We start from the raw sequence: 27,919 nt of genomic DNA on the forward strand, positions 1-27,919 counted from the left end.
ACGTTTTTCCAAGTATTCATCCAGTTGCTGTTTAAACGTCTGTACAAACTCCGATAACACTACCTCTGCAGGCAGAGAATTCCACATTCTTATTGTCCTTACTGTAAAAAAACATTTCCTCTGCCTTAGACTAAATCTCCTTTCTTCCCATCTAAACGCATGGCCACGTGTCCTATGCATAGTCCTGTTTATGAACAGATTTCCACACAATGGTTTGTATTGGCCCCGAATATACACTGCTCAAAATAATAAAGTGAACACTTAAACAACACAATGTAACTCAAAGTCAATCACACTTCTGTGAAATCACACTGTCCACTCAAGAAGCAACACTGATGGACAATCAATTTCACATGCTGTTGTGCAAATGAAACAGACAACAGGTGGAAATTATAGGCAATTAGCAAGACACCCCCAATAAAGGAGTGGTTCTGCAGGTGGTGACCACAGACCACTTCCCAGTTCCTATGCTTCCTGGCTGATGTTTTGGTCACTTTTGAATGCTGGCGGTGCTTTCACTCTAGTGGTAGCATGAGACGGAGTCTACAACCCACACAAGTGGCTCAGGTAGTGCAGCTCATCCAGGATGGCACATCAATGCGAGCTGTGGCAAGAAGGTTTGCTGTGTCTGTCAGCCTAGTGTCCAGAGCATGGAGGCGCTACCAGGAGACAGGCCAGTACATTAGGAGACGTGGAGCAGGCCATAGGAGGGCAACAACCCAGCAGCAGGACCTCTACCTCCGCCTTTGTGCAAGGAGGAGCACTGCCAGAGCCCTGCAAAATGACCTCCAGCAGGCCACAAATGTGCATGTATCCACTCAAACGGTCAGAAACAGACTCCATGAGGGTGATATGAGGGCCCGATGTCCACAGGTGTCAGAACCCACGGCGGGGTCCTCACCGGCAGCGCTCACGCGCTCCGGGTAGACGGTCCCGCGCCGCGGGTGCCCCGTCCTCCCGTCAGAACCCACGGCGGGGTCCTCACCGGCATCACTTACCCGCTCCAGGTAGACGGTCCCGCGCCGCGGCTGTCCCGTCCTCCTCAGCCGGTCGCACGGTGGTTACTAAGCGCGCGCAAGCGCGCCCTCACAAAACTTTATGTGTTCCCCGCCGTTGCCGGCAGGGAACACGCGCGAGTGACGTCACGTCTATGGGCGTGGCAATCACTGGCGGGAAGTTTAAAAACTGAGCACTGAAACTCATTCAGTGCTCAGTTATTGTGCCTTATACCTCGTGTTCCTGTGTTCTTAGTGCTATTCTCGTGTACCAGACCCCGGCTATTTCCTGACGTGCTATCCCGTGTACCAGACCCCGGCTATTCCTGACGTGCTATCTCGTGTACCAGACCCCGGCTATTTCCTGACGTGCTATCCCCTGTACCAGACCCCGGCTATTCCTGACGTGCTATCTCGTGTACCAGACCCCGGCTATTCCTGACGTGCTATTCCGTGTACCAGACCCCGGCTATTCCTGACGTGCTACCTCGTGTACCAGGCCCCGGCTATTCCTTTCGTTCTGTTTTTTTGTGGTGTGCTCCACGTTGTTACCTGCATACCGGGTTCTCACCTATATTTTCTCCGTTCCGGGCAGCTCACGCCTCACATAATAACTGAGCCCATATGGAACCCGCAGGCCTATCTGAAGCCATCACGGCTCTTACTCAGCAGATGGCGGTGATGAACCAATCTATGCAAGAAATGCATGCTAGCCAGAATCAGCTAAGACAACAAGTTCACCATCTTCAAATGCAACATAACGCTCCTTCTGACCAAGCGGCTGCTGCCCCTGAACCCGCTATAGAAGGAGCCTCTGCTCTGGAACCTCAAGTGCCTCTCCCTGAAAGATTCTCTGGAGAGCGTAAAAAGTACCGTGCATTCATCACCGGTTGCCAGATTTTGTTTAACCTCAAACCACGGACTTATTCCTCAGACTACGTCAAGGTACATACAGTAATTTCGCTGCTATCTGACGAACCTCAGCTATGGGCACATCATCTGTTACATAGTCACAGCCCTCTCTTGGAATCCTGGTCCTCGTTTCGTCAGGCTCTCGACGCCCTCTATGAGGACCCATACCGTGTTTCTTCAGCTGCCTCTACCCTACGCACCCTGAAGCAAGGCCGTAGGCCTGTAGAGGAATACATTACTGAATTCCGTCGCGTTGCTCTAGAGTCTACTTGGAACGATGCCGCGCTTCATGATCAATTTCGCTGGGGACTCTCTGACGCCATCAAGGATGAACTGGCCCGTACCAATATTCCTCCTATTCTGGAAGACTTCATCAGTTTAGTCACCCAAATTGATCGTCGTCTGAGAGAAAGGAGACAGGAACGTCTCGTTTCCCCTCCAGTCTGGTCTCGGGCTCAAACCGCAGTTCCAGTACAACCAGTAGAGTCAACGGAGGAACCGATGCAAATAGGAATTGTTCGTGGACCTCTATCACCTGCTGAAAAACAGCGACGCAGAACACTGGGACTCTGCATGTATTGTGGCCGTGCAGGCCATCAGTTCAAAGACTGTCGTACCCGTGCCCGGTATTCTAAGGGTAAGGAGACTGTTGGTCATTTATACACTCATATTGAGAGAGCACCTTGTTCGTCATCTCATCTCTCACTTTCTGTATCGTTACAGTGGAATAAGAGCTCCATACCCCTACAAGCTATGGTGGACTCCGGAGCCAGTGGCAATTTTATGGATGCTGACCTCGTCCAATCACTTTTCATCTCTACCCGTCTCAAGAAACATCCGGTTGCTATTCAGCTGGTAGATGGCAGTCCCCTGAAATCTGGTCCTATCAGCTCAGAGACTACTACCCTCACAATCAGAATAGGAACCAGCCATGTTGAAAGCCTACGATTCGACGTAGTTCCTTCTCCTATATCCCCTATCATTCTCGGACTCCCCTGGTTGAGGATCCACAATCCCGTCATCAACTGGGAGACCGGTGTTTTTAAATTTTCTTCCGCACATTGTACTCAGATCTGTCTAAAGACTGTGTTACTTGGTCTCGCTCAAGACGCTTCCGTTTCGGACAATATTCCAATACCTTACAGGAGGTTCAAAGACGTGTTTGAAAAAAAAAGCGCAGATAGACTTCCTCCTTCTCGCCCATATGACTGTCCTATTGACTTACTACCTGGTTCTGCTATTCCTTTCGGTAGGATATACCCCCTGGCTGAACCTGAATTGGCTACACTTAAAGAATACATCGATGAAAACCTCTCTAAAGGATTTATCCGCCCTTCTACTTCCCCAGCAGGGGCCGGAATATTTTTTGTCAACAAAAAGGATGGGGGTCTTCGTCCCTGTATTGATTATCGCGAACTGAATAACGTGACCATCAAGAACAGATACCCCCTACCACTCATATCGGAATTATTGGAACATGTACGTTCAGCCACTGTATTCACGAAAATCGATTTGCGTGGTGCTTATAACTTAGTCAGAATAAGAAAGGGGGATGAATGGAAGACAGCTTTTAGATGCCGTTACGGTCACTTTGAGTACTTAGTAATGCCTTTCGGGTTATGTAATGCTCCCGCCGCCTTTCAACATTTCATCAATGACATTTTTCGGGACTTTCTGGATCGTTTTGTAATTGTCTACCTAGACGACATCTTAATTTTCTCTTCCTCTTTGGAGGCTCATCGAGACCATGTGTGCCAAGTTTTATCCAGACTACGCTCCAATGGATTATATGCTAAATTGGAAAAGTGTGTCTTTGAAGTTCAGTCTGTCGAGTTCCTGGGATACATACTTTCGCCCACTAGTATACAGATGGACCCCCGTAAGATCTCCACTATACTCCTATGGCCTCCACCCATTGATCGAAAGGGGGTACAAAGATTCGTGGGATTCGCTAATTACTATAGAAAATTCATCCGTGATTTTTCTAAGCACATACGTCCTATCACTGCCCTTACTTCAACTAAAACTAAATTTTGTTGGTCCACAGCTGCACAGAAGGCGTTTGAATTTTTAAAAAAAAAGTTTATTTCTGCACCGATTCTCAAATTACCGGTTCCCCACAAACCTTACATCCTCGAGGTCGATGCTTCCGACACAGCTGTGGGTGCTATTCTTTCCCAAAGGCAAGATACTGATGGTCACCTACATCCAGTTGCTTATTTTTCACGGACTTTATCTTCCGCAGAAAGAAATTATTGCATCGGAGAACGCGAATTACTAGCAATAAAGTTGGCCTTAGAGGAATGGCGGCATTTACTTGAGGGGGCCTTGTATCCTATTACGGTATATACTGACCACAAGAATTTAGAATATTTACGTACCGCCAAAAGACTTCAACCAAGGTTAGCAAGATGGGCTCTGTTTTTCACAAGATTTCAACTCCATATCACTTACCGTCCGGGATCACGCAATACTAAAGCGGATACCTTGTCCCGGATTTACGAAAACTCCTCTACATCTAGGGGAGATCACGACACTGTGTTACCATCCCAACACTTCATTGCAGGGACACATACGCTATGGGACTCTATCCGGAATACTACCGGTCGGATGAACCCTCCTAATGTTCCAGGATTACAAGCTCGTCAAGGATTTTATTATCACCGAGATTGTATATTTGTTCCTCCGGAGAATCGTATACAAGTTATGCAAGCCTGTCACGACTCACCCCTTGCTGGACACGGAGGGGTGAAGCAAACATTAGAATTAATTCAACGTTCCTTTTGGTGGCCTAATATGACTGAAGGGGTCAAAAACTTTATCTCCTCCTGTCCTACATGTGCACGATCCAAGGACTTGCATCTTAAACCCGCAGGCCTGTTACAACCTTTACCGGTCCCAACTAGACCATGGTCCAGTATCTCTATGGATTTTATTACAGACCTCCCACCATCTAATCGTTTTACTACACTATTAGTCATTATAGATCGATTTACTAAAATGGCTCATTTCCTTCCTTTTGATCATCTCCCCTCAGCTACAGAGACTGCACATTCTTTTGTTAAAGACATTTTTCGACTCCATGGGTTACCAGAAGACATTGTTTCTGACCGTGGATCCCAGTTCACTTCACATTTTTGGAAAGCTTTCTGCAAGCAGTTACGCATCCAACGTTCTCTGTCGACAGCCTTCCATCCTCAAAGTAATGGGCAGACGGAACGAACCAATCAAACATTAGAACAATATCTTCGTTGTTATACTGCATACCTACAAAACGACTGGAGTCATTATCTACCTCTGGCGGAATTCGCCTATAATAACCATTTTCACCGTTCTATTAAGATGTCGCCTTTCTTTGCTACTTACGGCTTTCACCCATCGATGTTGCCTAGATCTCCACTTCCGAGCTCTGTCCCATCAGTCACCGACCATGTCCAGAATCTTACCAACACCTACCTGCTCTTACGCAATACCTTACGTACGGCCCAACTCCATTACAAATCGTTTGCCGACCGTCATCGTCGTGTTGCTCCTTCCTATAGTCCGGGTGATAAAGTGTGGCTCTCTACTCGTCATATCAAACTCACGTGCCCTACGAAAAAATTAGGGCCTAAGTTTATCGGGCCTTTTTCTGTCGTCCGTGTCATTTCCTCATCTGCTCTAGAATTGAAATTACCTGCTTCTATGACTGTTCATCCGGTATTCCATGTCTCTTTGGTCAAACCATAGACAGCTAACCCCTACCCTGGTCGTTGTTCTGCTCCTCCTCCTCCTATCCTTGTCAACAATTACACAGAGTACGAGGTCAAGGACATTTTGGATTCCCGTCTTTTTCGGAGACGTTTGCAATATCTCATCCGTTGGAAAGGTTATGGCCCTGAGGAGGACTCTTGGGAGTTTGCCTGCGAGGTCCATGCTCCCCGTCTGGTGTCCTCTTTTCATCGTCGCCATCCTAGTCGCCCAGGTCCTCCGGGAGTCCAGAGGCCTCTCCTTGGGAGGGGGACCTGTCAGAACCCACGGCGGGGTCCTCACCGGCAGCGCTCACCCGCTCCGGGTAGACGGTCCCGCGCCGCGGGTGCCCCGTCCTCCCGTCAGAACCCACGGCGGGGTCCTCACCGGCATCACTTACCCGCTCCGGGTAGACGGTCCCGCGCCGCGGCTGTCCCGTCCTCCTCAGCCGGTCGCACGGTGGTTACTAAGCGCGCGCGCGCCCTCACAAAACTTTATGTGTTCCCCGCCGTTGCCGGCAGGGAACACGCGCGAGTGACGTCACGTCTATGGGCGTGGCAATCACTGGCGGGAAGTTTAAAAACTGAGCACTGAAACTCATTCAGTGCTCAGTTATTGTGCCTTATACCTCGTGTTCCTGTGTTCTTAGTGCTATTCTCGTGTACCAGACCCCGGCTATTTCCTGACGTGCTATCCCGTGTACCAGACCCCGGCTATTCCTGACGTGCTATCTCGTGTACCAGACCCCGGCTATTCCTGACGTGCTATTCCGTGTACCAGACCCTGGCTATTCCTGACGTGCTATCTCGTGTACCAGACCTCGGCTATTCCTGACGTGCTACCTCGTGTACCAGGCCCCGGCTATTCCTTTCGTTCTGGTTTTTTGTGGTGTGCTCCACGTTGTTACCTGCATACCGGGTTCTCACCTATATTTTCTCCGTTCCGGGCAGCTCACGCCTCACAACAGGTGGGGGTTGTGCTTACAGCCCAACACCGTGCAGGACGTTTGGCATTTGCCAGAGAACACCAGGATTGGCATATTTGCCACTGGCGCACTATGCTCTTCACAGTTGAAAGCAGGTTCACACTGAGCACATGTGACAGACGTGACAGAGTCTGGAGACGCCATGGAGAATGTTCTGCTGCCTGCAACATCCTCCAGCATGACCGGTTTGGCGGTGGGTCAGTAATGGTGTGGGGTAGCATTTCTTTGGGGGGCCGCACAGCCCTCCATGTGCTTGCCAGAGGTGGCCTGACTGCCATTAGGTACCGAGATGAGATCCTCAGAACCCTTGTGATACCATATGCTGGTGCAAGAGGAAGGCATTGATGCTATGGACTGGCCCGCCCGTTCCCCAGACCTGAATCCGATTGAGCACATATGGGACATCATGTCTCGCTCCATCCACCAACGCCACGTTGCACCACAGACTGTCCAGGAGTTGGCGGATGCTTTAGTCCAGGTCTGGGAGGACATCCCTCAGGAGACCATCCACAACCTCATCAGGAGCATGCCCAGGCGTTGTAGGGAGGTCATATTGGCCAGTGGAGGCCACACACACTACTGAGCCTTATTCTGACTTGTTTTAAGGACATTACATCAAAGTTGGATCAGCCTGTAGTGAGGTTTTCCATTTTGATTTTGAGTGTGACTCCATATCCAGACCTCCATGGGTTGATGAATTTGATTTCCATTGAGAATTTTTATGTGATTTTGTTGTCAGCACATTCAACTATGTAAAGACGAAAGTATGTCATACGATTAGTTCATTCATTCAGATCTAGGATGTATAATCTTAGTGTTCCCTTTAATTTTTGGAGCAGTGTATTTATATAATGCTATCATATCCCCTCTGAGGCACCGTTTTTCTAAACTTAAAAGATTTAAATTTGTTAACCTTTCTTCATAACTAACGTGCTCCATTCATTTTATTAATTTTGTAGCCCTCCTCTGCACACTTTCTAGTGCTATGATATCCTTCTTTAGATATTTATGTACCATATATTCCACCGTATAAGACGACTGGGGGTATAAGACGACTGGGAGTATAAGACGGCCCCCAACTTTTCCAGTCAAAATATAGAGTTTGGGCTATACTTGCCGTATAAGACTACCCCTCTATCCAGTATACAACAACCAGCCAATCACGGCAAGCGATGTACCTTACCGGTGATTGGCTGGTTGTTATACAGACATATACATACACACACTGCCCTTACACACACACATATATATATATCTACACATACTAACATACGCCTGTCCATACATACACATTTATACACTGCCCTCACCACACACCCCTACCTTTACACACACACACATATATATATATATATATATATATATATACACACACCAGCTTACAAACACACAAATACCTACACTGCTCTTACACACACCTGACCATACACATACACTGGCCATCTCACACCAACATATATACACATACACTGCACTCACACCCCTTTCTCCTCATCTCTTACCTTTCTCATCTTCTTTTTTTCCATCCAGTTATGGGAGCGTGAGGTCTGTCATTTCAGACCTCTGCTTTACTGCTCCCTAATCACTACGCGCCGGCCATTGATACCGCGCGCGGGGATGACGTCATGTCCCGGCGCTCGGCATCAATAGCCGGTGCGTAGTGATTAGAGAGCACGGAAGCCGAGGTCTGAAGTGCCAGACCTCGAGCTCCCTAATGTTGGGCTAGTTAGAGGGAGGTCGTGATCTCCCCAACCAGCCCTGCTCATCGGGGGCGCCCGCTGATCAGGGCTAGTTGGGGAGATCACCATCTTGCATCTACCACAGACTGGCCCAGGGGAGGCGGCTTCTCCGCTCGCCCCTCCCCTAGAGATTCGTGGCTTCGTGGGGAATCTCCGGCTCGGTAAGTTTTAGTACCCGGCGTATAAGACGACCCCCGACTTTTGAGAAGATTTTCTCGGGTTAAAAAGTCGTCTTATACGCCGGAATATACGGTACTAATAATACTGTTCTTCCCAATGAATTCCTGAATATTATCCCTTAATAAGCCTTCAAATATGTTCCCAACAACAGAAGTTAAGCTCACAGGTCTATAATTTCCGGGCACAGGGTTTGAACCCTTTTTGAATATAGGAACCACATCTGCCTTCCTCCAATCCTCTGGTACAATTCCAGAAAGAAAAGAATCCCGGAAGATTAGAAACAGAGGTTCACTTATTTCCTGACTCAGCTCCTTAAGTACCGTCAGGCCCCGGAGCTTTGTTGACATTAACTTTCGTTAGTTGCTGCAGCACCTTGTCCTGAGCGATCCAATTACAGCTTTACTGCAAATTTTTGTGCTGTCTGCACATCTGCCGGGGCCTCTATGATGGAGCGCCTGCGTGACATGACCTTCCGGCGCTCCATCGTAGAAGCCCTGGCGGAAGCACCAGCCAGCAACAGTGGAGATGGCACAGACGTTCACTGGCTGCCAGAGAAGAGAATCCCCCGCAGCACTGGAGGGGATCTGGATCCTCCTCTCCTGCAGCTGGGGAACATATGTGCGATGCGCCCAGACAACCCTGCTGCTAAAGGACACTTCCCCCGGGGCTTCTATGACGGCTGCCCCCACTTGACACCAGGGTCTGGAGCATGGAGAACAAGTCTAGGGATGCATGAGTAAGTCATATAGGGCATATAGGGGTATAAGGCATATCAGGGGGCAGATTGGCAAATAGGGAGATAAGGCATTTGTTGGGGCAGAGTGGTAATTAGGGGGTATAAGGCATATCCGTGTCAGGGTTCCACCCTGCCGCCCTCTACTTTATTATATAGGTGGTATAAGGCATATCAGGGAGGGCAGGGCGGAATATAGGCAGGTATAAGGCATAGCTGGGGAGCAGAGTGGCATATAGAAGGGTTAAAAGGCATTTCTGTGGGGGCAGAGTGGCAAGCCATGGGGCAGATGTGCATAACTGGGGGGCAGGTTGGCAAATAAAGGAAATAGAAATAAAAAATGCATTTTTTTTAATCATTAAAATTAATATATATACATTTTGGGAGCCTGTCTTATAATCAAGCAAATGCAGTATTTGAATGCATTGATCCAAGGAGAGATCTGACTGATATTCTGGGGTCAAGAAGGATTTTTTCCCCTGGTTTGTTGCAAAATTGGAAAGAGCCACATACTGAGGTTTTTTGCCTTCTTTTGGATAACAGCAATTATCAGATATGAGAAAGGCTGAACTTGATGGACACATGTCTTTTTTAGCCTATATAAATATGTATATGTTTATGGCAATTTCTTTTTACCTAATGAAGTTTTTCCTTCATCAACTTTCATGTTTTAGAGTGTCCCTCTGACGTATTAGTAGTCTGATAAGGAATGTATAACAGAGCCATAACCATGGCAAATATGCAGCTATCTAAAACATTCTGTGAAAACCTAAATTGCTTTAAAGCAGAAAAATAAGAGTTTTTAATGTTTAATTTCTTGTACTTGTCTCCAATACAGTGATTTTCTTTGCTGGAACATTTATTTCAATGGTATTAGAGATTCTCGAACTTATGTTGATATTATATATCGGCGGTAAAATTCACCCTAAAGAACACTCACTGGACAAACTTGACCTTCTCCAAAAAGGTACTATTACTCAAATATATTATTTTCTTGCTCTGTTTCAGTTCCCAAAATACATGTTTGGTACATACACAGGAAAACATTTATAATAAGACAAATATTAAATAATAAGACTTGCTTGTACATTTGCCAAAGTAGTCCAAATGAGGTTGCGTACCTTTGAAAACTTGCAAGGGGCCTCTCTTAAGATGATGGCTAGCAAATGGCTTGTGGCGCTTAAGGAAAGCTTTGATATCTTGCAAGGGGCCTCTCTTAAGATAATGTTTAATGAAACATACAAGTATATAGATTGAATGTATCTAGCACCCAGAGTCTTTCATACTCTATACCCCCTCAAATGTTTCCAATTAGCAGCTTTAAGAACCTGTAAATTACAGGCTGCTGAAAGTGTGAGGCAGAATGTAGATTGATTTCTGGAGAGCAAAACAGCCAAAGCAGTGTAACACAACTCAACAATGCTTGAGAAAGGTTTGTTAAACCCAGGGCTGGACTGGCCTGGTAGGCTATCTCAACTGGGGTGGGCCGTTATTTTAGGAGTGCCCGCGACCATATGAGAGATCTGCGCCGATTGAAATATATGATCCGATCTGAGACACAAAGCCTGTGTGTATGCCATACATCGCTAGATCCATCGTATTAGGATATTTATTAAAAATGTTATAAGCATTTCTGTTAATCTCTATATTATACATTTTGTCGATGCCCACAACAAATCTCACAACAAATGGTCCCTTTCTTGCTTCTATTATTTACCTTATCCCTGGTTCCTGTCATGGCCCTTGCTGACCTTGGATGATGTCTAAAAGCAGGGGCAAGGATGGGAATGGAAGCTATTTTGGGTCAGGTCAAACTCAGCACAGGAGCACTTTTCAAAATTTAAATACAAGGGAAAAAAATGGAGTAACAAAAAATAATTCTCCAGCGATGTCCTGATGTGTGTTTGGGAGTGGTTGTGGGAGAGAATGTCCTGGTGTGTGTGTCTAGGTGTCAGTGTGGCAGAGCCTGTTCTGTTGTGTGTATGTGTGTGTGTGTGTGTGTTTGGGTGTCGGTGTGGTAGAGTCCTTCACGGTGCGTGTTTGGGTGTCAGACTTGATTGTTTTTTTAGTGTACTGATGTACTCCCAATTCCACCACATAAGATTCTAACTTGTATAATCTGCCTCACACTGATGTCATCTTTATCCAGTATACACGGATGCTGAGGAGTTATGATTCTATTTTATTTATTTTCTTTGTTTTCAGTAATTTATTTAAAAAAAATTTCATACATCATAATATCCAGACTAGACCAGTGATTTCCCAGTTCACCCCAAACCATAACACGTTGTCATGGGCCATAGTGGTATTATCGTTTATCTTGTTTATGAGTTATGTGTTCTTCAAATAATGGTATCTTGAAATATAGGGAAGGTATTCAAGTATTTTCAGGACTTTATTTAATTTCCAGTCCAGCCCTGGTTAAACTTGTGATAATTTGAAAAATCTGCTTTGTATAAAGCTAGTACACAGTACTGAGCAAGGTTTTTGTAGATTTATTTTAATTTTGTTTCGTTCTGAAAATAAACCTGCACAACTCTCTTAGCAACTGTGGCATGAATGTTGTACCCTAGAGCAGTGCTTCTCAACACTTAACAGTCAGGCACCTCACGGAAAAAGCAGTCACTTAACGAGCAATTACATGCCTGGCACGCCGTGGCATTAAACAAGCTGTTGAGCGATCACAAGCACCACGGTGATAGATTTTGCCTCTCACAAGATGCTTTAAATAAAATAGTCAATGGAGCCTAACTTTATAATCACAATGTGATTAGTAAAATATTATATATATATATATATATATATATAAATGTGGTAACATTTAAAAATAATTATGCAGTGATGTCGCCATTAAGGGTACCATCAAGTTCCAACAAAATGCAAAAAAAAAAAATATATATATATATAAAGTTTTATTTTCATGAGCAAGTGCTAAAATTAGCGCAGTATCATCCAAATAATCCTGACATGGAATAAGTTCAAATACTAGCATTTCAAATACCCAAGGGTTTCTACTTTAAAAAATGGAATGGTTTGATGGTAAATTGGAGTGGCCAGGTTCGAAGATGTTTCAAATGGGGCATAGGCACAGACTAAACAGAATGAAAATAAACGCACTTCCCAAATGCAGTCTTTTAGGCCCAACCAGACCAACCCATGCATAAGTAGTATCACTGTACACAAGAGATGTTGCTGAACACATATTGGGGTGTTATTTGACAGTGACATATACTGGGAACTGTCAATTCACACCTGAAGTACAATGTATGTGGGGAACAAAAACACAAAAAAATACCACCTCAAATTGTGACAGAGGCTGGTGGTAGAATCTTGTGTATGGAAAAGGTTAAAATAACCTGTGGTGTCTATATGGTTTGATGGGGTAAATTGAATTAGCCGGCTTACAAAATGGCCCACTTAGGACATGGTAGCAGAAAGAACCATATGTTAAAGTTCCATTTTACCTCCAAAACAACCCGACAAACCCATGCCTTGATGCTATCACTGTACTCAGGAAATGTTGCTGAGCACATATTGCGATAATGCGTGGCAGTGACAAATAGCAGGAGCTGTAAATTCACACCTGAATTCAAATTTATAATAAAAAAACAAAAACAAAAAAAATTACTACCACTACGTGTGAAAAATGGGGGTAGTAGAATTAGTGCATGGTATGGGTTAAAATACCAGCATCTGAAATACCTTGGGGTGTCTAGCTTTTAAAAATATATGGTTTGAGGAGGTAAATTGCATTGGCCGGCTTCCAAATGGTACATGGGGCAGAATGACCAGCTCTGGAAAGAAAATGGTTTTGAAATAACTTGTAAGGGGCTTGCACTTGGTTTTTGTACTTATTGCCCTATAACTTCCAATAAAACAAAAACCATTGGTTATTTCTAAACTCAGGACCAATAGTAGAATTTATTTTGCAGGTTTTTTCATTAGCTTTCGTAGGAGAGTAAATGAGTTTTCAAATAAGTTTTTTTTTAATTTTTCATAGGAAGTTAGATTATATGATCAAAAAATTGGTATTTAAAAGAATACATTTTTTTTTAAATGAATACCTTAGGCACACCTAAGTAATACCTAAATCCTTGACTATTAGGTGTGCCTTGAGGAGCACTACCCTAGAAGGCCATGCTTTCTACCTGTCCAGTCTGCTTATGGTTTACCACTTTGTGTACACACACTAAATTATATATATAGACCAGTGCAAATAATTGTAGTACTATTCAGGAGAAAGAACAAAGGTATTGTAGTGCATTACATACACTTATATGACATCAGGAATAATATTTATTTTTTCTGCCAGGGCACAAAACCAGCTCAACTGATGTGAAGTCAGAGTATGAGAATCAAGGAACAGAAGATGGGGTGTGCGGTCTACTACAAAGAATCAACAAAGACACACAACTGGCGAGAGATCAGATTTTTACCCTGAAAAGTACAGAGCAGGTGAAGAAAGAGAAAGATGTTCTTCTGCACAGCCTTGAAAAACTTTTCTTTTACATTCACCTCCTACTGGTCACAATATTTTACGTCACAGTCATCCTAAAATGGACCCTGTAGGCACTTTCTTTAACAGTTTCTCCTAGGTAGAGTTACAGTACCAACTGTTCACATTTTGGGATATCAATAATGTTATTGCAATAAAAGGAATAACCCTATATGCTATTAGCAATGCCAGACACATGAAGTCACATCACAAAGTGACAAAAGCTACGATTATTATGTTGTTTTCTATTTAATGCATGTTTATCTAGAATATGTATTGCTGTCAGACACTCATTGTTGGTAAACAGCAATATGCATCAGCAAATAAAATGTAATTACTGCAAGACTTCTCCAGATTTGTTATAACTGTGCCTTCTAAGCATATCAGGGAAACCATATTTGAGAAAGACAATTGACTAACTATACAACCTCATTTTGGGGCAGTTAATTTTAACTTGAATGTTAGTCCATCAACTTATATCATGTTTATATATTGTAATGATCATCTCCGATACACCATAAATCTCAGGGCTTTATTCAGTTACGACATCTTATAACAAAGTCACAAAAGAACCACTATACATTGGTGACTCTACAATGATGTTCTCAGATTTTACAATTCACTGATAGGTTTGTGAGGCCAGTACACATTCTTTTCCTTGTCCAGTCTGGTTTCTGGGAATGCTGCATTTAAGTCTTCAATGGTCATCTGGTCAAAGGGGATCATGTTTCTGAATTTCTCTAACTGGAAGAAAACAAATTATATATATTTTATATATATGAGAGAGAGTGAGAGAGAGAGGGTGGGAGTGAGAGAGAGAGGGTGAGAGTGAGAGGGTGGGGGTGGGGGTGGGAGTGAGAGAGAGAGAGAGAGAGAGAGAGAGAGAGAGAGAGAAAACAAACACACACCATTGGTCACTACTTTTGCAGAGGCATTTAATTAAAACATATAGACACCGCTAAGAACTACAGCCCTATTTCACTTCAGACATCATCCAGCATATTACAGTTTAGTAAAAGATGATGTTTTTGGCAAATTTATAATATAAAATACATATATAGACGAGAAGGAGAGGGCCATATACATACACACAGTCATGTGAAAAAGGAGTACATCCTCTGAATTCTATAGTTTTACATATCAGGATATAAATCTGTTATTTAGGTAAAATTAGGTAAATACAACCTCGGGTAATTACACTGTGTCATGATTTATTCAACAAAAATAAAGCCAAAATGGAAAAATTCAATTGCTTGTAGAACCACATTTTTAGCTGTTGTACAGATGGCCTCATTTTTGCCTAGAATATTTTGGTATACAGAGGAGTTCATGGTCAACTCAATGACTGCAAGGTTCCCAGGTCCCGTGGCTGTAAGACAAGTCCAAATCATCACCCCTCCACCAAAGCTTGACAGTTGCTATAAGGCCGATATATTGTGTGTAGTTTTCACTAAACATGGCACTGCGCATTATGCCCAAACATCGCCACTCATCTGTCCAAAGGACATTAGTCCAGCAGTCACGTGGTTTGCTCAGATGCAACTTTGCAAACCTAAGCCGTGCTGCCATGTTCTTTTTAGAGAGAAGAGGCTTTCTCCTGGCAACCCTTCAGAACAACCCATACTTATTCAGTCTTTTACTAATTGTACTGTTAAACTTTAATGTGTGGAGTGCTAAGGCCTGTAGAGCCAGAGATGCATTGCACAGTCTGACCTTGGGATTAATTTGTTGGGATGCCCACTCCTGGGAAGATTGGCAATGGTCTTGAATGTTTTCTACTTTGAATAATATCTCGCATTGTAGAATTTGGAAATGGCCTTATAAGCTTTCCCAAACGGACAGGCAGCAACAATTGCTTCTCTTAGATCATTACTGATATCTTTCCTACTTGCCTTAACACACGCCTGAATGTTCCAGACCAGCAAAGTGCTAAAACTTCTGCTTTTATAGGAGGTGGTCACACTGATGATCAATTAATCAAGGGCATTTGATTAGCAGCACCAGTCTGCTACTTAGTATCTTAGTTCCTATGGAAGCAGTAAGGGTGTACTTAGTTCTTTACACATGGCTTCTCCATTCTGGCTTTATAATGGTTGAATAAATTATGTTTTGTGTTTTTCATCTAATCTAGGGTTGTATTTACCTAATTTGTAGACCTGCTAAGGAAAAGATGATTATGTCCCAATATGTAAAATGTAAGACCATTGTGCAGTCACCTTATTGCCAACTATATTTCCTTTAGGAGGACTCAAATGTATCTGTTCTATGATATGCTCACCTCTTTTTCATACTGAGAAATCCTGGCTTTCGATTCCTGGATGTAGGTTGCAGCACTCTTAGCCTAAAAATACAAGAATAAAAGGTGAATACAGGCACTGGTTAAACCATTATGCCCAGGTACATACAACACAATTGAGAAATATAAATTCCAATGGAACATAAGCAAATGCATATTTTAGCTGATGCTATTTAGACAAATTAAAAATTCTTGAGAATGGCTAGAGATATAGCTTCTCCTGTGGAAACTCTAGTCTGCAATAACACACACACACATATATATATATACACACACACACACACTAGGGCTGCAACAACTAATCGATAAAAATCAATAAAATCTAGGGAGGACGGCGTGACATATCTGGGGGTATAAGGCATATAGGGTATATAAGGCATATGTGGGGAGGGCGGCGTGGCAAGCTCAAATGTGCATAAATTGGGGGGGCTGGTTGGGAAATAAAGACAAAAAATTTTATCAGTTATTTTTTATTCTGCTGTTTGTATTTAACATCATTTGTTTATTAAAGTATTTTAAATAAATGAATAATTTACATTCATTTTTTTTATTCGATTAATCGAAAAAATAATCGGCCAACTAATAGATTATGAAAATAATAGTTAGTTGTAGCCCTAATATACACACAGTTTTATGTTGCTTAATGTACTGGATCTCAGTCTAAATCAGCATTAAAAACAGATCTTAAAATATTTTATAGTTATCAGTGTGACTTATTTTGGTGTTTCTTGTCAATAGAATTTGCCTTATGTTTAAGAGAAAGATAAATCAAAATAGAAAAAGGCTCCAGGCACTCAAGGGTTCCACTCAGGCAGGTTTATTGAAGGAGAAGGACAACAACGTTTCGACCTCACGATGAGGTCTTTATCAAGTTTATCTACTTGATAAAGACCTCATCGTGAGGTCGAAACGTTGTTGTCCTTCAATAAACCTGCCTGAGTGGAACCCTTGAGTGCCTGGAGCCTTTTTCTATTTTGATTTACTGGGGAGCTGGTCCTTCCTGGCACAGCTAAGCACCTGAGTTCCTGTGGTGTGTGCAGATTCCTGATTCTGGTGACTTGCTAATAAGAGAAAGATAAAAACATAAAATTGAGCTTATATAATCTACTGCATTGGCTTGATTATAGGCCGCACCCTTAAGGTTTTCTATTTTAAAGAAAAAAAATTCGAGTGGAATGGTGAAACAGTATTTTATCTAAAGAACAGGAATACAAGTATTTTAACATTTTTGCTATCTATTATGCAGTTAGTCAGCATCGGTTATATACAAACTTGGAAAGCCAAAAGCTATTTTAAGGTCCCCCTTAATTCATAATGCACCTTATACATGCCACCCTGCTCCCCCAGATAGGCCACTAAGACCAACCCCCCCCCCGACTTACCAAAGCATCGTCAGACTCCCTGGTGTCTAGAGATTGCAGCCAGCGGTCCGTCATAGAAGCAGCGGGGGTTGTCTGCATCGCACAGGACGTCCACTCATGGGCGTAAGAACCGGGGGGGACAGATCCCCCCCAGTAACTCATGCGGGGGGCTGATAATGAAGAAATCCCCCCCCCCAGGGCCGTAGGATCCCCCCCCCAATAGAAACGCCACAGGAGGAGAGAGAGGGGTGCCGATCGGTCGTTTTCAACAACCGCTCGGCATCCTTCTGTCTCCTCTGCTCCCTGCCGCCATCCGCCTCAATGCTGCCCCGACTGCAGTTGTGGGCGCGTGAGGCGTCTATCTTGATGCCGGCGCTCAGCAGTGAAGCCACGCGTATCGCAGCAGAGCAGCGAGACAGAGGCCTTGCGCTCCCACCACAGGACTGCAGGGTAAGTGAACTACAAAGGGGGGTAGGGAGAGGGTAGCTAGTGTGAGAAGGGGGGGGGGAGAGAAGAAAGATGATGGTACAGATTACCCATCCCTGTGCTAAACCACGCACTTAAAGTGTGTGTGTGGGGGGGCATAAAATCAGGCCAGTATATCTTTTCAGATTAAGATCAGGTTCCGGATAAACACCAGTTAGTCATCGGCTGGGTTATACAGGAGGTTTAACAAATTAAGCAGGATAATTGTTCAAATTACTCACAGCTTCCTGCTCCTGGGCATTTATCTTCTCTGACTGAGTATCCTTTGGTTCAGGGATTGTAATAGCACTAAACTGAAAGGAGAAAAACAATTAAAAAAAATATATATATTTTAAATGTATTTTTTATTGTTTTAAAAAATGGATTTTTAATAACATTCGTAAAAACATGTATTTATATATAGTTAAAAACATGATGGCTTTACTAGAAATACAAAGTCGGTTGAAAGTACCTCAGAGTCGCAGTTTATATATTCCTATTTGTGCATTACCAGGAAGGATAAATATTTTTTTTTCAAGCCCACCTAATTACAGTACAAACTTGTACATCATACACTGATAAACTAATAAAAAAATTGAAATGATACACAAATCGCATAATAAATGTAAGGGGCAAAAACTGAGTAATTTGTGAGTCAACTAAATCGTTTAAAGCAAACTGAGGGTTATTATAGAGATATCAAGGACAGGGATGAGCATATAGCTCTGACCGACTGGATGAAGAAAAGAAAAGAAAAAAAAGAAAAAAAAGAAAAACGCTTATAAACTCGTATTTGTGTGTAATTAACCATTTGACCATTGTGATACATTACAAGGAACAAAAAGGAATTACTCCAGAAGGAAGAAAAAAAATCTAAAAAATTAAAAACTGAAAAGTGGTGAGTGCATTACCCTCTTTGCTATAAAGCCGCTAAATAAGATATGGTGCAACAAATTACCTTCAGAAGCCACATAATTCGTTAAATAAAGTGAACCTGTGTGCAATCTAAGTGTCACATGATCTCAGTGCATAAATACACCTGTTCTGAAAAGGCCTCGGAGTCTGCAACACCACTGAGCAAGAGACACTATGAAGACCAAGAGTTTTCCAAACAGGGTTGGGTTATAAAAAAACCAAAAAACTTTTGAACATCCCATGGAGCACCATTTAATCCATTATTAAAGAAATTGAAAGATTATGGCACCACAATAAACCTGCAAATAGAGGGCCACCCACCAAAACACACGGACCAGGCAAGAAGGGCATTGATCATAGAAGCAACAAAGAGACCATCTTCAAAGTGGTAGATATGTGTAATTCAAATGATACAAACCCCCAACAAATCCATTTTAATTCCAGGTTGTAATGCAACAAAATAGGGAAAATGCCTAGGGGTGAGTGAATACTTTTTCAAGGCATGGCATCTTATCCTGAACTTTCTACAACCCCCATACGACTACCATACTGGCAAATAAACCATTAACCTGGCAATTAATATTCTGTACTAACATTATAACCATTCTAAGGTAGGTTGTTGAATCTAACAAGGGGAGTAAAAAAATATTTTATGAACAAAATAGAGGGTCCAGGAACAATTACTGGCCAAGTGTAAGCCTGTGTACAGCGGTCTTAATGGCCCATCATGCATCAGACCTCTTATGTTATGTGCTGTAGGTGGAGAAAGAAAGTAGTTTATCAAGTTAAAATGATTGTTTCACAAACCTACTTTTTTCTCAAATTCATCTACCAAGCCTGCCTTGGTAACTGCAGCACGGTAATACGCCCAGTCAATGGTTGGTGGCTTCTCTGGGAGAGATGTCAGTCTAGAAAAACAATAATTACAAATTATGTCATTTCAGCAACAAACTTTTTGAAGAACAATACCATATGAGATTACTAACATTCTTAAATAAAAAAACATTAAGAATGTTAAATACAGAGAACATTACATACGGTGTTATTTTACCAAATGAATGTCTAGTTGTGGTACTAGAATAAACATTAGTTGTAGCAATAACTGCTTTAAAACTAAAGCTGGCAAATTAAATTAGAAATCTTTATGCAAGCAGTGAGATTTATCTGCCCCTCAACACCGTTGAGGAGTGGAAAAGCACTTCAAGAGGTGTTATATATAGATGGCTTGGAAATGAAAAAATATATATCTAATGCCACATTATGTTCTTACTTGGCAGCCACAGTATCACAGCGGGTCTTCAGGGCATTGAACATCGCTTTTTGATTTGGGGGAACCCGCTCTGCAAACGCCATCCAGTCTACAGCCTTGATTGCAGCTCTGCGGCCTGCCATGGTTATGCTCTACAAAAGAATAACATTTTGTTGAAAAAAATAGGAGCACAAGAAACAAACGCAGCAAAGTTCTACGTAAACAGAGCCGTAAGGTTAGCAGATTCTGTTGGACTGTTACATAATTAACGTTAATATATATATATATATATATATATATAAATAACATTATTAAAACACTCATCTACATCCACCGGACAAGCTACAAGACTTGCTTTTCCGACATAAATCTTGCATTTCTACCAAAGCGTGGGATTCTGGGTAGGCATTTGCCAACAAGGTTCACAATGATCACCTTATTAGCCTCTATATCCACTTTATACATGGATCCCTTTAGCAGCCTTTAAACAAATCCCAGGAAAGAAGGACGGCTGTTTCTTCCTTAATGGGAGGTTGTGATAGGGGCTTTAAGGATTGGCGCTGGACCCTGGGGTTCATGCAAATCAAATTAGGTATGGTGGGGAAGAGGGTGTGATGGAAAACCCCTCCACTAAGAATAAGTAAAAGCACAAATTATTAAACACTCATCCACATCCATCAGAGAAGCCGGAAGACTTGCTTGTTTTTAACCACAGAAATCTCATAGTTCTACCACCCCGAGCCTCAAAGAGGGCATAACAACCTCCCATTAAAGGACGAAACAGCTCTCCAGTTCCTATTTTGATGCCCAGCAGTACATATATAACATTTTCAGTATGAAATTGAATTTAAACATTGCTCATCATCTTGGATGTATTTCCCTCCTTCGAGGAGCTTTAATACCCAGATCAAGCCATAGAAGACGTAAGTCAACCCTTTCTTAAAGCACAACGATGGCAAATAGCTGAAATGTTTAAATGTCTCGGGTTAGTAAATGCATGTCAAGCGTCTCCTTGGTTTTCAGCATGTAGAGGGCATTCAAAGTGGCAAAGGGCATATTCAGCAAGGTCACCAAGGGGTTATTCGCCAACCATTACTAAGCTGTCAGGACACCACTGAGAAAATAAAAAGTCATGGGCATTTTTACCACTCCACTAAAACATTTGGTTTAATTCCTACATCCATTTTGACATTAGCTGCAGCCTACAACTGTACTGGAATATCAATACAAAGCCTCGGATATTAAAATACGTTCGTTGCAAAATCAGCATGTGACAGAACTAATATTAAGAATAGTTTTATATATAAAACGGGTTTTAGTATTAGTTCTATAACATGCCGATTTTGCAACGAACGTATTTTAATTCATTCAGCTGTCAAACACCACATATAATAATAAAAAGTCATCTTGTATGTGTTTTTTCACTTAGACTTTGACATTGTGGTAGGCAATGTCTAATATACATCCTCCGATTAAAAAAATATGCAATTTCTGAAACAAACGTAATTCAAAGAGCAAACCCTCGCACCGACATTATGTAAAGGCCATTGTACGCACAAAGCGCACTATTACTTGGGGACTTACTAATAAAGCGCTACAAAAATCAGTCTCACCTTTCTGTCGAAGACCCGACCTCCAGATACACTCGCCGGGTGATTGCAATGGCCGCTGTAAAGCACGTCACTCAATAGCTTTAGCCAGTTCCTCGAACAAGCCAATAAAAACACAGGTTTGAAAAGAAGGCTAACCAATAAGCCAACAGATGTCAAAAAATAAGAAGAACCGTGCGGTGATTGGTAAACTTTTAGCATGTGATTCATACCAATGCCATTCTTGCACTGCGTCCTTGCGTCATGACCTTGTGCAGCTACGCGATGATGTCATACATTGAAGGCTTGCGCCGTGCCTCACATTGGGCAGTTAATGATTCGTTTAACACTATGTGATAAATTGGCCAATAAAGCGCTAGTAGTCGTCTGAAAGTGAAGGGTGTCGGGTATAGCGTCATGAGTGCTAAGCTGTCAAAGCGCTCGGAAGTGACGCCATCACCGGAAGAATCTTGTGCAGATTGTTTTGGTGTTATGGCTCCAGCGTACGCTTGGTTTTGTCCGGTGTGACCCAACATGGCAGAGCCGCAACGGGAAGGCGCTGATTTTGTTGGAGCCCCTTGCAGCCTGAATATACCAAGCACACGGAGCGGGCCATCGAGTCCTGGCATCTTTGCTGGCTCCCGTTCCCCGCGCAGCCCAACACCACAGGAGCTTGTCAGCCGCAAAGGGGGAAAATGGGTCCGACTAAATGTGGGCGGAACGTATTTCTTGAGCACGAAACAGACTCTATGTCGGGAACCCAAGTCGTTCTTATACCGGTTGTGTCAGGAGGATCCCGACCTGGACTCGGATAAGGTGTCATAGACTTATTCATGTAGAAATCTGTATCTGATTATGCCCCATAGCCCCGCGCAGGTCCACTATCAGAATAGAATAGGGAGGGAGCAAATCAGACGTAGCATCAATCCAAAAATAAAACGCCTGCAGCATATAAACGGAGCTTCAAGACCTAAAGTATATATTACCGTTTTCAGGGAGTAATTTGTTCTTCGGAGAGGTTTGTAGCGCATTCCCAGAACTGTGGCCCTAGAATTATTATTCACAGCCATGTGAACAATATCGGGAGTACCACAGAATGTGTAATTGATGTACTGCTATTTAAGCTACGTGTGCGTTCTGCAGAATCCATAGGCATTTGCCCGCCTGACCCCAGCTATTTCCTGTGCGGGAGATGTGTTCCTTTGTTTTGATGGAACCATTTTTCAGAGTAGGGGGTCATTTCTACAGCGCAGTCAAAAAGTATTTGCCCCTTTCCTAATTTCTTTTATTTTTACTTATTTGGCACATTTAAATGTTTCAGATCATCCAAAAAATGTTAATATAAAAGACAAAAGCAACTAAAGTAAACTCAAAATGCAACTTTTAAATGATCTTTTCAATCATTAAGGTAAAGATGTAATCAAAACCTGTATAACCCGTGTGAATAAGTAATTGCCCCCTAAACGTAATAACTACTTGTACCACCCTTGGAGGCATCAACTGTAATCATACCTTTGCTATAGGTGCCAATGAGTCTCTTACATCACTGTGGAGGAATTTTGGCCCACTTTTTCTTAATTTTTTTTTTTTTTATTCTTCCACATTTAAGTGCTTTCAAGCAAAAGTCCTGGGGATAATCGAGATTTTTTTTTTTTTGGTCAGCAGTGTTTTTCACCTTGAAAACCCTCCCGTGGAATTGTGAGCGCTGACCTGCAGCTCTTTGCATGTTCGTCTTGGTTCTTTTGTGACCTCTTGTAAGAGTTAGTCTCTTGAAAGGGATCTTGGTAGGCTGGCCACTCCTGGGAAGGTTCACCACTGCTCCAGGCTTTCTACATTTGTAGATAACTGCTCTCACTGTGAGTCCCTGGCGTTGTAACTCTTCCTAAACTGATGTCAATGACAGTTTCTCATCTTGATCTTCTTTAGAGTACCACATAATGCACTGCTTTTTGAGACCTTTTATCCTATGTCACATTGTGAAACAGGTTCTATTAAAAGGGCAGTGTGCCTAGTAAAATTGAACCCAATTATTAATTAAACAGTTTACTTGCCTGGGACGTCATGGGCACGTTACCCCAGATAAGGGCTTTTTTCAGTTTTTTTGCAGAATGGACTTTAAAGTATTAACAAAGTACTTTAATATGCATTATGTAGTGGGGCTGGGAACCATCTCTTTAAGTGCTGTAGTTGAGCTCTATTGCTATAAATTGTCCATTTACCGGCTTATTTGCTGTATATAAACATTTCTATATTTGGTACATTTTCATCACTGCAAATGTGGCAATATTTTTATTTTGTCTTTAGGATGAGACAGGAGCGTATCTCATTGATCGGGACCCTACCTACTTTGGTCCCATCCTGAACTATCTACGGCATGGAAAGCTAATCCTTGACAAGGAGCTAGCAGAGGAAGGTAATGTGTTTGATTTCATTTCTGTGGCTCTAACAAAATAGGGCACAGAATGGCGTGTGGAGGTAGTGTGCAGACTGTCAGACACCTTAGGGAGCATGGTAACATATTAATATTTAAATATATATCAGTCATTATAGGTGTAAAAGGAGTTAAAGTGATCTGACCTAACTAACCAAGATTTGGCCAGTTGATTTTACATGCTCACAGATAGGACAGGCGAAGACTTTTATTTAAATACAAATGTAGTCTCCTGAAGCCCACATCAAAAGGCAAATGTACAACTGTAAATAGTGTATTGCGTTGTCTGTGAAAGCAGTAGTGCCTGTGTAAGAAATTATGTCCCTCTTACAGTGTTGTTCTTTTAGGGAATGCGTAACGAATAAAACACAAATACAACCGTATAGAAAGACGTATAATGAAATTGAATAACGTCACCACTACAGGTTATAAAACATAACATACACAAAACATTTAATAATAATATAAAATCAAAAGGTATACTTAAGCACGTTCTTGGGAAACCTCTCTCAGCTCACAGGCTTCTCCAGAACGCTATCTTGCGCTGCTTCGTTCGGACCCAGAACACTGCGCTCTCTTTTCTTATACTGACAATTGCAGCCCTAACCAGTAATCCCAGAATCCCCGTACCTCCCAGAAAGTGGTTCACCTAACCCCTCTTTCCAGAGATTTCCTGTATAACCCAGTTATGGAGGAGAAAGAAAGTCTATGTGAAACTACACACATTTATGTGAAAATGCAGTATGCCATCTCTGTTGAAGCCTTTGATTCCAAAGCCTTTGTAGTGCATTACTATGCAAATGAACTTACACACAACCAAACCTTTCCAAAAGCATATATTTATTAAATGTAATATCACATTTTAAAGTCACCCTTCATTTCTTACACCTGTTTGTAAATAATGTGTGATATGATCTGTAAAAAGAAACCTGAATCATTTGTTTAACCCCTTCACGACAAAGAACCCTACATGATCGCTACCCTATTGGAAAATGAGTATGATTATTAACCCCTAAGATGCCAGACACCCGAGCAGACAGCAGCAGCCGTGAACCTGCAATCGCTACATGTGGGTATTTTTTTAGGCATGACATACCAGTTACATCACTGCACCTATGAGCCCATGTTGGCATGATGTACATGGTATGTCACTGGTCGTGAAGCGGTTAAAGCTTCCTTGCGTTTTTCATTTTGTTTTGCAAAAGCACTGATACCACTGTAGAGATAAATAATAGAAACACATATGATCTCTTACTAGACATCCTCAGAGGTGGCATAGCTGTGTATTGCTAATTAGAGGGTCCTGCATTGTTGGAAACATTAGATCTATTTCAGTTCAGTGTACCCTGAGATAAATCAATATAAACGGTACTTAATTTCCCCTTTGCATGCAGGAGTTCTAGAAGAAGCGGAGTTTTATAATATTGCCTCTTTGGTGCGTTTAGTGAAGGAGCGTATCCGGGACAATGAGAATAGGACCTCACAGGTAAAACCAAAAAAAAAAAAGGTATCACTTGTTCTGTGTACATCCAAACTATCTGTTGCTGAAGTGCATTACAAATTAATGAATATAAAACCTATATACAGTAAAACCAGATGACTTTATACACTCTACTTCACACTCATTATGCAATTGCATGGAGTGTAAACGGCCGTTCAACTTGTGTTCGACCTAAGGCCCTATCTCCATTTCCTGGTGAATTTAGGCGAGCTTTTGACAATGTATTGTGTCAGCTTGTGTTGGTCATAACATACTTTTGATGCTGCTGACCAGTGCTATATTAGCAGTGATATCCTGGACTAAAAGGATAGGTGTAGAGTATTTGTGAACAAGACATAGCTTTGTTCACAAACCAATTTATATTTTTTTCTAGGACATCATGATCTAAAACTTTACCTTAGCATTCTTTTAAAGAATATACTAAAACAAGGCACATACAGATAAGCTGCAAGTAAGCTATGAGTGCATTCTCTAGGTGACAGGGGAAATAATTTATATACATATATATATAATATATATTTGTCTCCAAAATGTAACCTTTCCTCTCCTCACCACAGGGCCCAGTTAAACATGTATATAGAGTGTTACAGTGTCAGGAGGAGGAGCTCACGCAAATGGTGTCCACAATGTCTGATGGATGGAAGTTTGAGCAGGTAACAAGTCACTCTAATATATATATTGTAATGTGTTTTCCATTTTTGCACATTGAAGCTGCTGTTGCATTGATGTGAAATTGGTGCATATTTAGTATGTTGTGGAGAAAAATTAGCAGATCTGTAATCTTCTTCCATATAAAGGTTTAAACTAAACAAAAACAAAAAACAGACTTTTAAGAAGTGTTTCCACTTGATTCTATCCTGATTAGCGAAATTCACCAGCCTGCTTTAAGCTCTGCAGATTGTGGACCTCCTAAAAGCAGCTTTATCATTTAATGGCCACTTAATGTGCCAAGGTTGATTTGAATTCGAAGTCTGAAGTATTACGTTTTCGGACACAACTAAATGTATACACCGCTCTAATATTCATAATCTATGGAGTGATATAAAAAAGTAGTGTTTTGGGGGGTTTGGGTTTTTATTATTATTTTTCTTTTTTTTTTTTTTTTTTTTGCAACAATGCACAAGATTTCACTGCTGTAGCACGCAAACATTGCTGGCCGGTTCTTAAAAAGATTATTTTTCAGGTTTTTTTTGGGGGGGGGGGAGATTGGTGGATTCCTTTTACATTATGGAAAATGAACGGTGTCTTAATATTTAATGTAATTTGCCTCTCTATGTTTTTGAACAATTATTTTAATGTACCTCAAGTTTACGAGGAACTAATCGATTTCCTGTATTTCCTTAGCTCATAAGCATTGGCTCATCGTACAACTATGGAAATGAAGACCAGGCAGAGTTCTTATGTGTGGTGTCTCGGGAGCTCAACAACTCTACAAATGGGTTAGTTATTGAGCCCAGTGAGAAGGCAAAGGTGAGAGGCCAATGTTTGCTGCACATGCCTTAGGGTACACTTTAGAATTTGTTCTTGGCACTTTGGGAACTAGCACAGATATGTACCTACTATTCTGAACAGAATTTTTCATTTTGCTTATGCTTCTTTCTTGTGTTTGTTCGGGAGATGATTCTGGGAGCTTAATTCTGAAGCAGTGTGTAGGTTAGGTAAAAATCCCTTATGACCTATACACCAGCTGTTTTTTTATGTTGGTATAGAGTACCTACTGGCTTAAAAATCTTTACGTGTTTTTCTTTTGTTTCAGATTCTTCAGGAGCGAGGCTCTCGAATGTGAGGTGTAGGAATATTCAGGTTTTTTTGAAAGCTCTGAGGCTGCAACCAAAATCCTTTTTTCTTGTGGAGCTCATGCGCTGTATTGCTGATGCATTCCTGTTACTCTCAGCGGGCCTTAATATGAGGGGAGTGCACAGTGTGTCCAGACTAAGACAAGTAATTATACCAGCTTGTTGCCTTCCCAAAAGCTGCCTGCCCTTTTTATTGTATAGAATTTGGGGGGTATTTTAGGGTACACCCACCTGCGTGGGGTCTGTTGTGTTTTATTGTTTATAGTGTTTTCTCTGTGGCCTCTAATTGAAGGAGCAAGTCACTTATGTTGTGCTCCTTTTACAAATGGACGACTAGAAGGCAGATGTTTAGTCTCTCTGACTTGAATGGGAAATCTCTCTGGATCTTTGCCATGAATTATATTTCTTTATGACCGTTGCCAAACAGCTTGAACTTCTTCGCTCCAAGAATGGGCCTTTGTCCATAGTCTAATGTTCTGTAAATGCAGTGCTCAATGTGTTCTTAAGATTAGAAGAAGTGGAATCATTATTGGATTGGAGTCTAAGGC

At 42.1% G+C, this 27,919-nt stretch overlaps 2 protein-coding genes across 3 annotated transcripts; one reads left to right on the plus strand and one right to left on the minus strand.

Moving 5' to 3' along the window:
- Positions 1–14,380: 14,380 nt before the first annotated feature.
- On the minus strand, positions 14,381–20,197 carry LOC149281567 (ATP synthase peripheral stalk subunit d, mitochondrial-like). Of its 2 annotated transcripts, XM_089499125.1 has the most exons (5): positions 20,076–20,197; positions 19,617–19,713; positions 18,133–18,204; positions 16,047–16,109; positions 14,381–14,512 (listed from the first exon to the last, which is right to left on the minus strand). In XM_089499125.1, exons 1-5 carry the CDS (start codon positions 20,195–20,197, stop codon positions 14,381–14,383), a joined length of 486 nt encoding a protein of 161 aa, XP_089355251.1. The 2 variants fall into 2 exon arrangements, with proteins under 2 accessions (XP_089355251.1, XP_089355252.1); XM_089499126.1 differs by lacking the exon at positions 18,133–18,204.
- A 1,980-nt stretch (positions 20,198–22,177) lies between these two features.
- On the plus strand, positions 22,178–27,361 carry LOC149281568 (BTB/POZ domain-containing protein KCTD2-like). The gene is made up of 6 exons (XM_089499143.1): positions 22,178–22,459; positions 23,948–24,056; positions 25,469–25,560; positions 26,133–26,228; positions 26,920–27,045; positions 27,332–27,361. Exons 1-6 carry the CDS (start codon positions 22,178–22,180, stop codon positions 27,359–27,361), a joined length of 735 nt encoding a protein of 244 aa, XP_089355269.1.
- Positions 27,362–27,919: the final 558 nt, after the last annotated feature.

Source organism: Sceloporus occidentalis, unplaced genomic scaffold, assembly GCF_023333645.1.
Source record: "Sceloporus occidentalis isolate IW3139 unplaced genomic scaffold, rSceOcc1.0.p SCAF_130, whole genome shotgun sequence".
NCBI classification, from domain to species: Eukaryota; Metazoa; Chordata; class Lepidosauria; order Squamata; family Phrynosomatidae; genus Sceloporus; species Sceloporus occidentalis.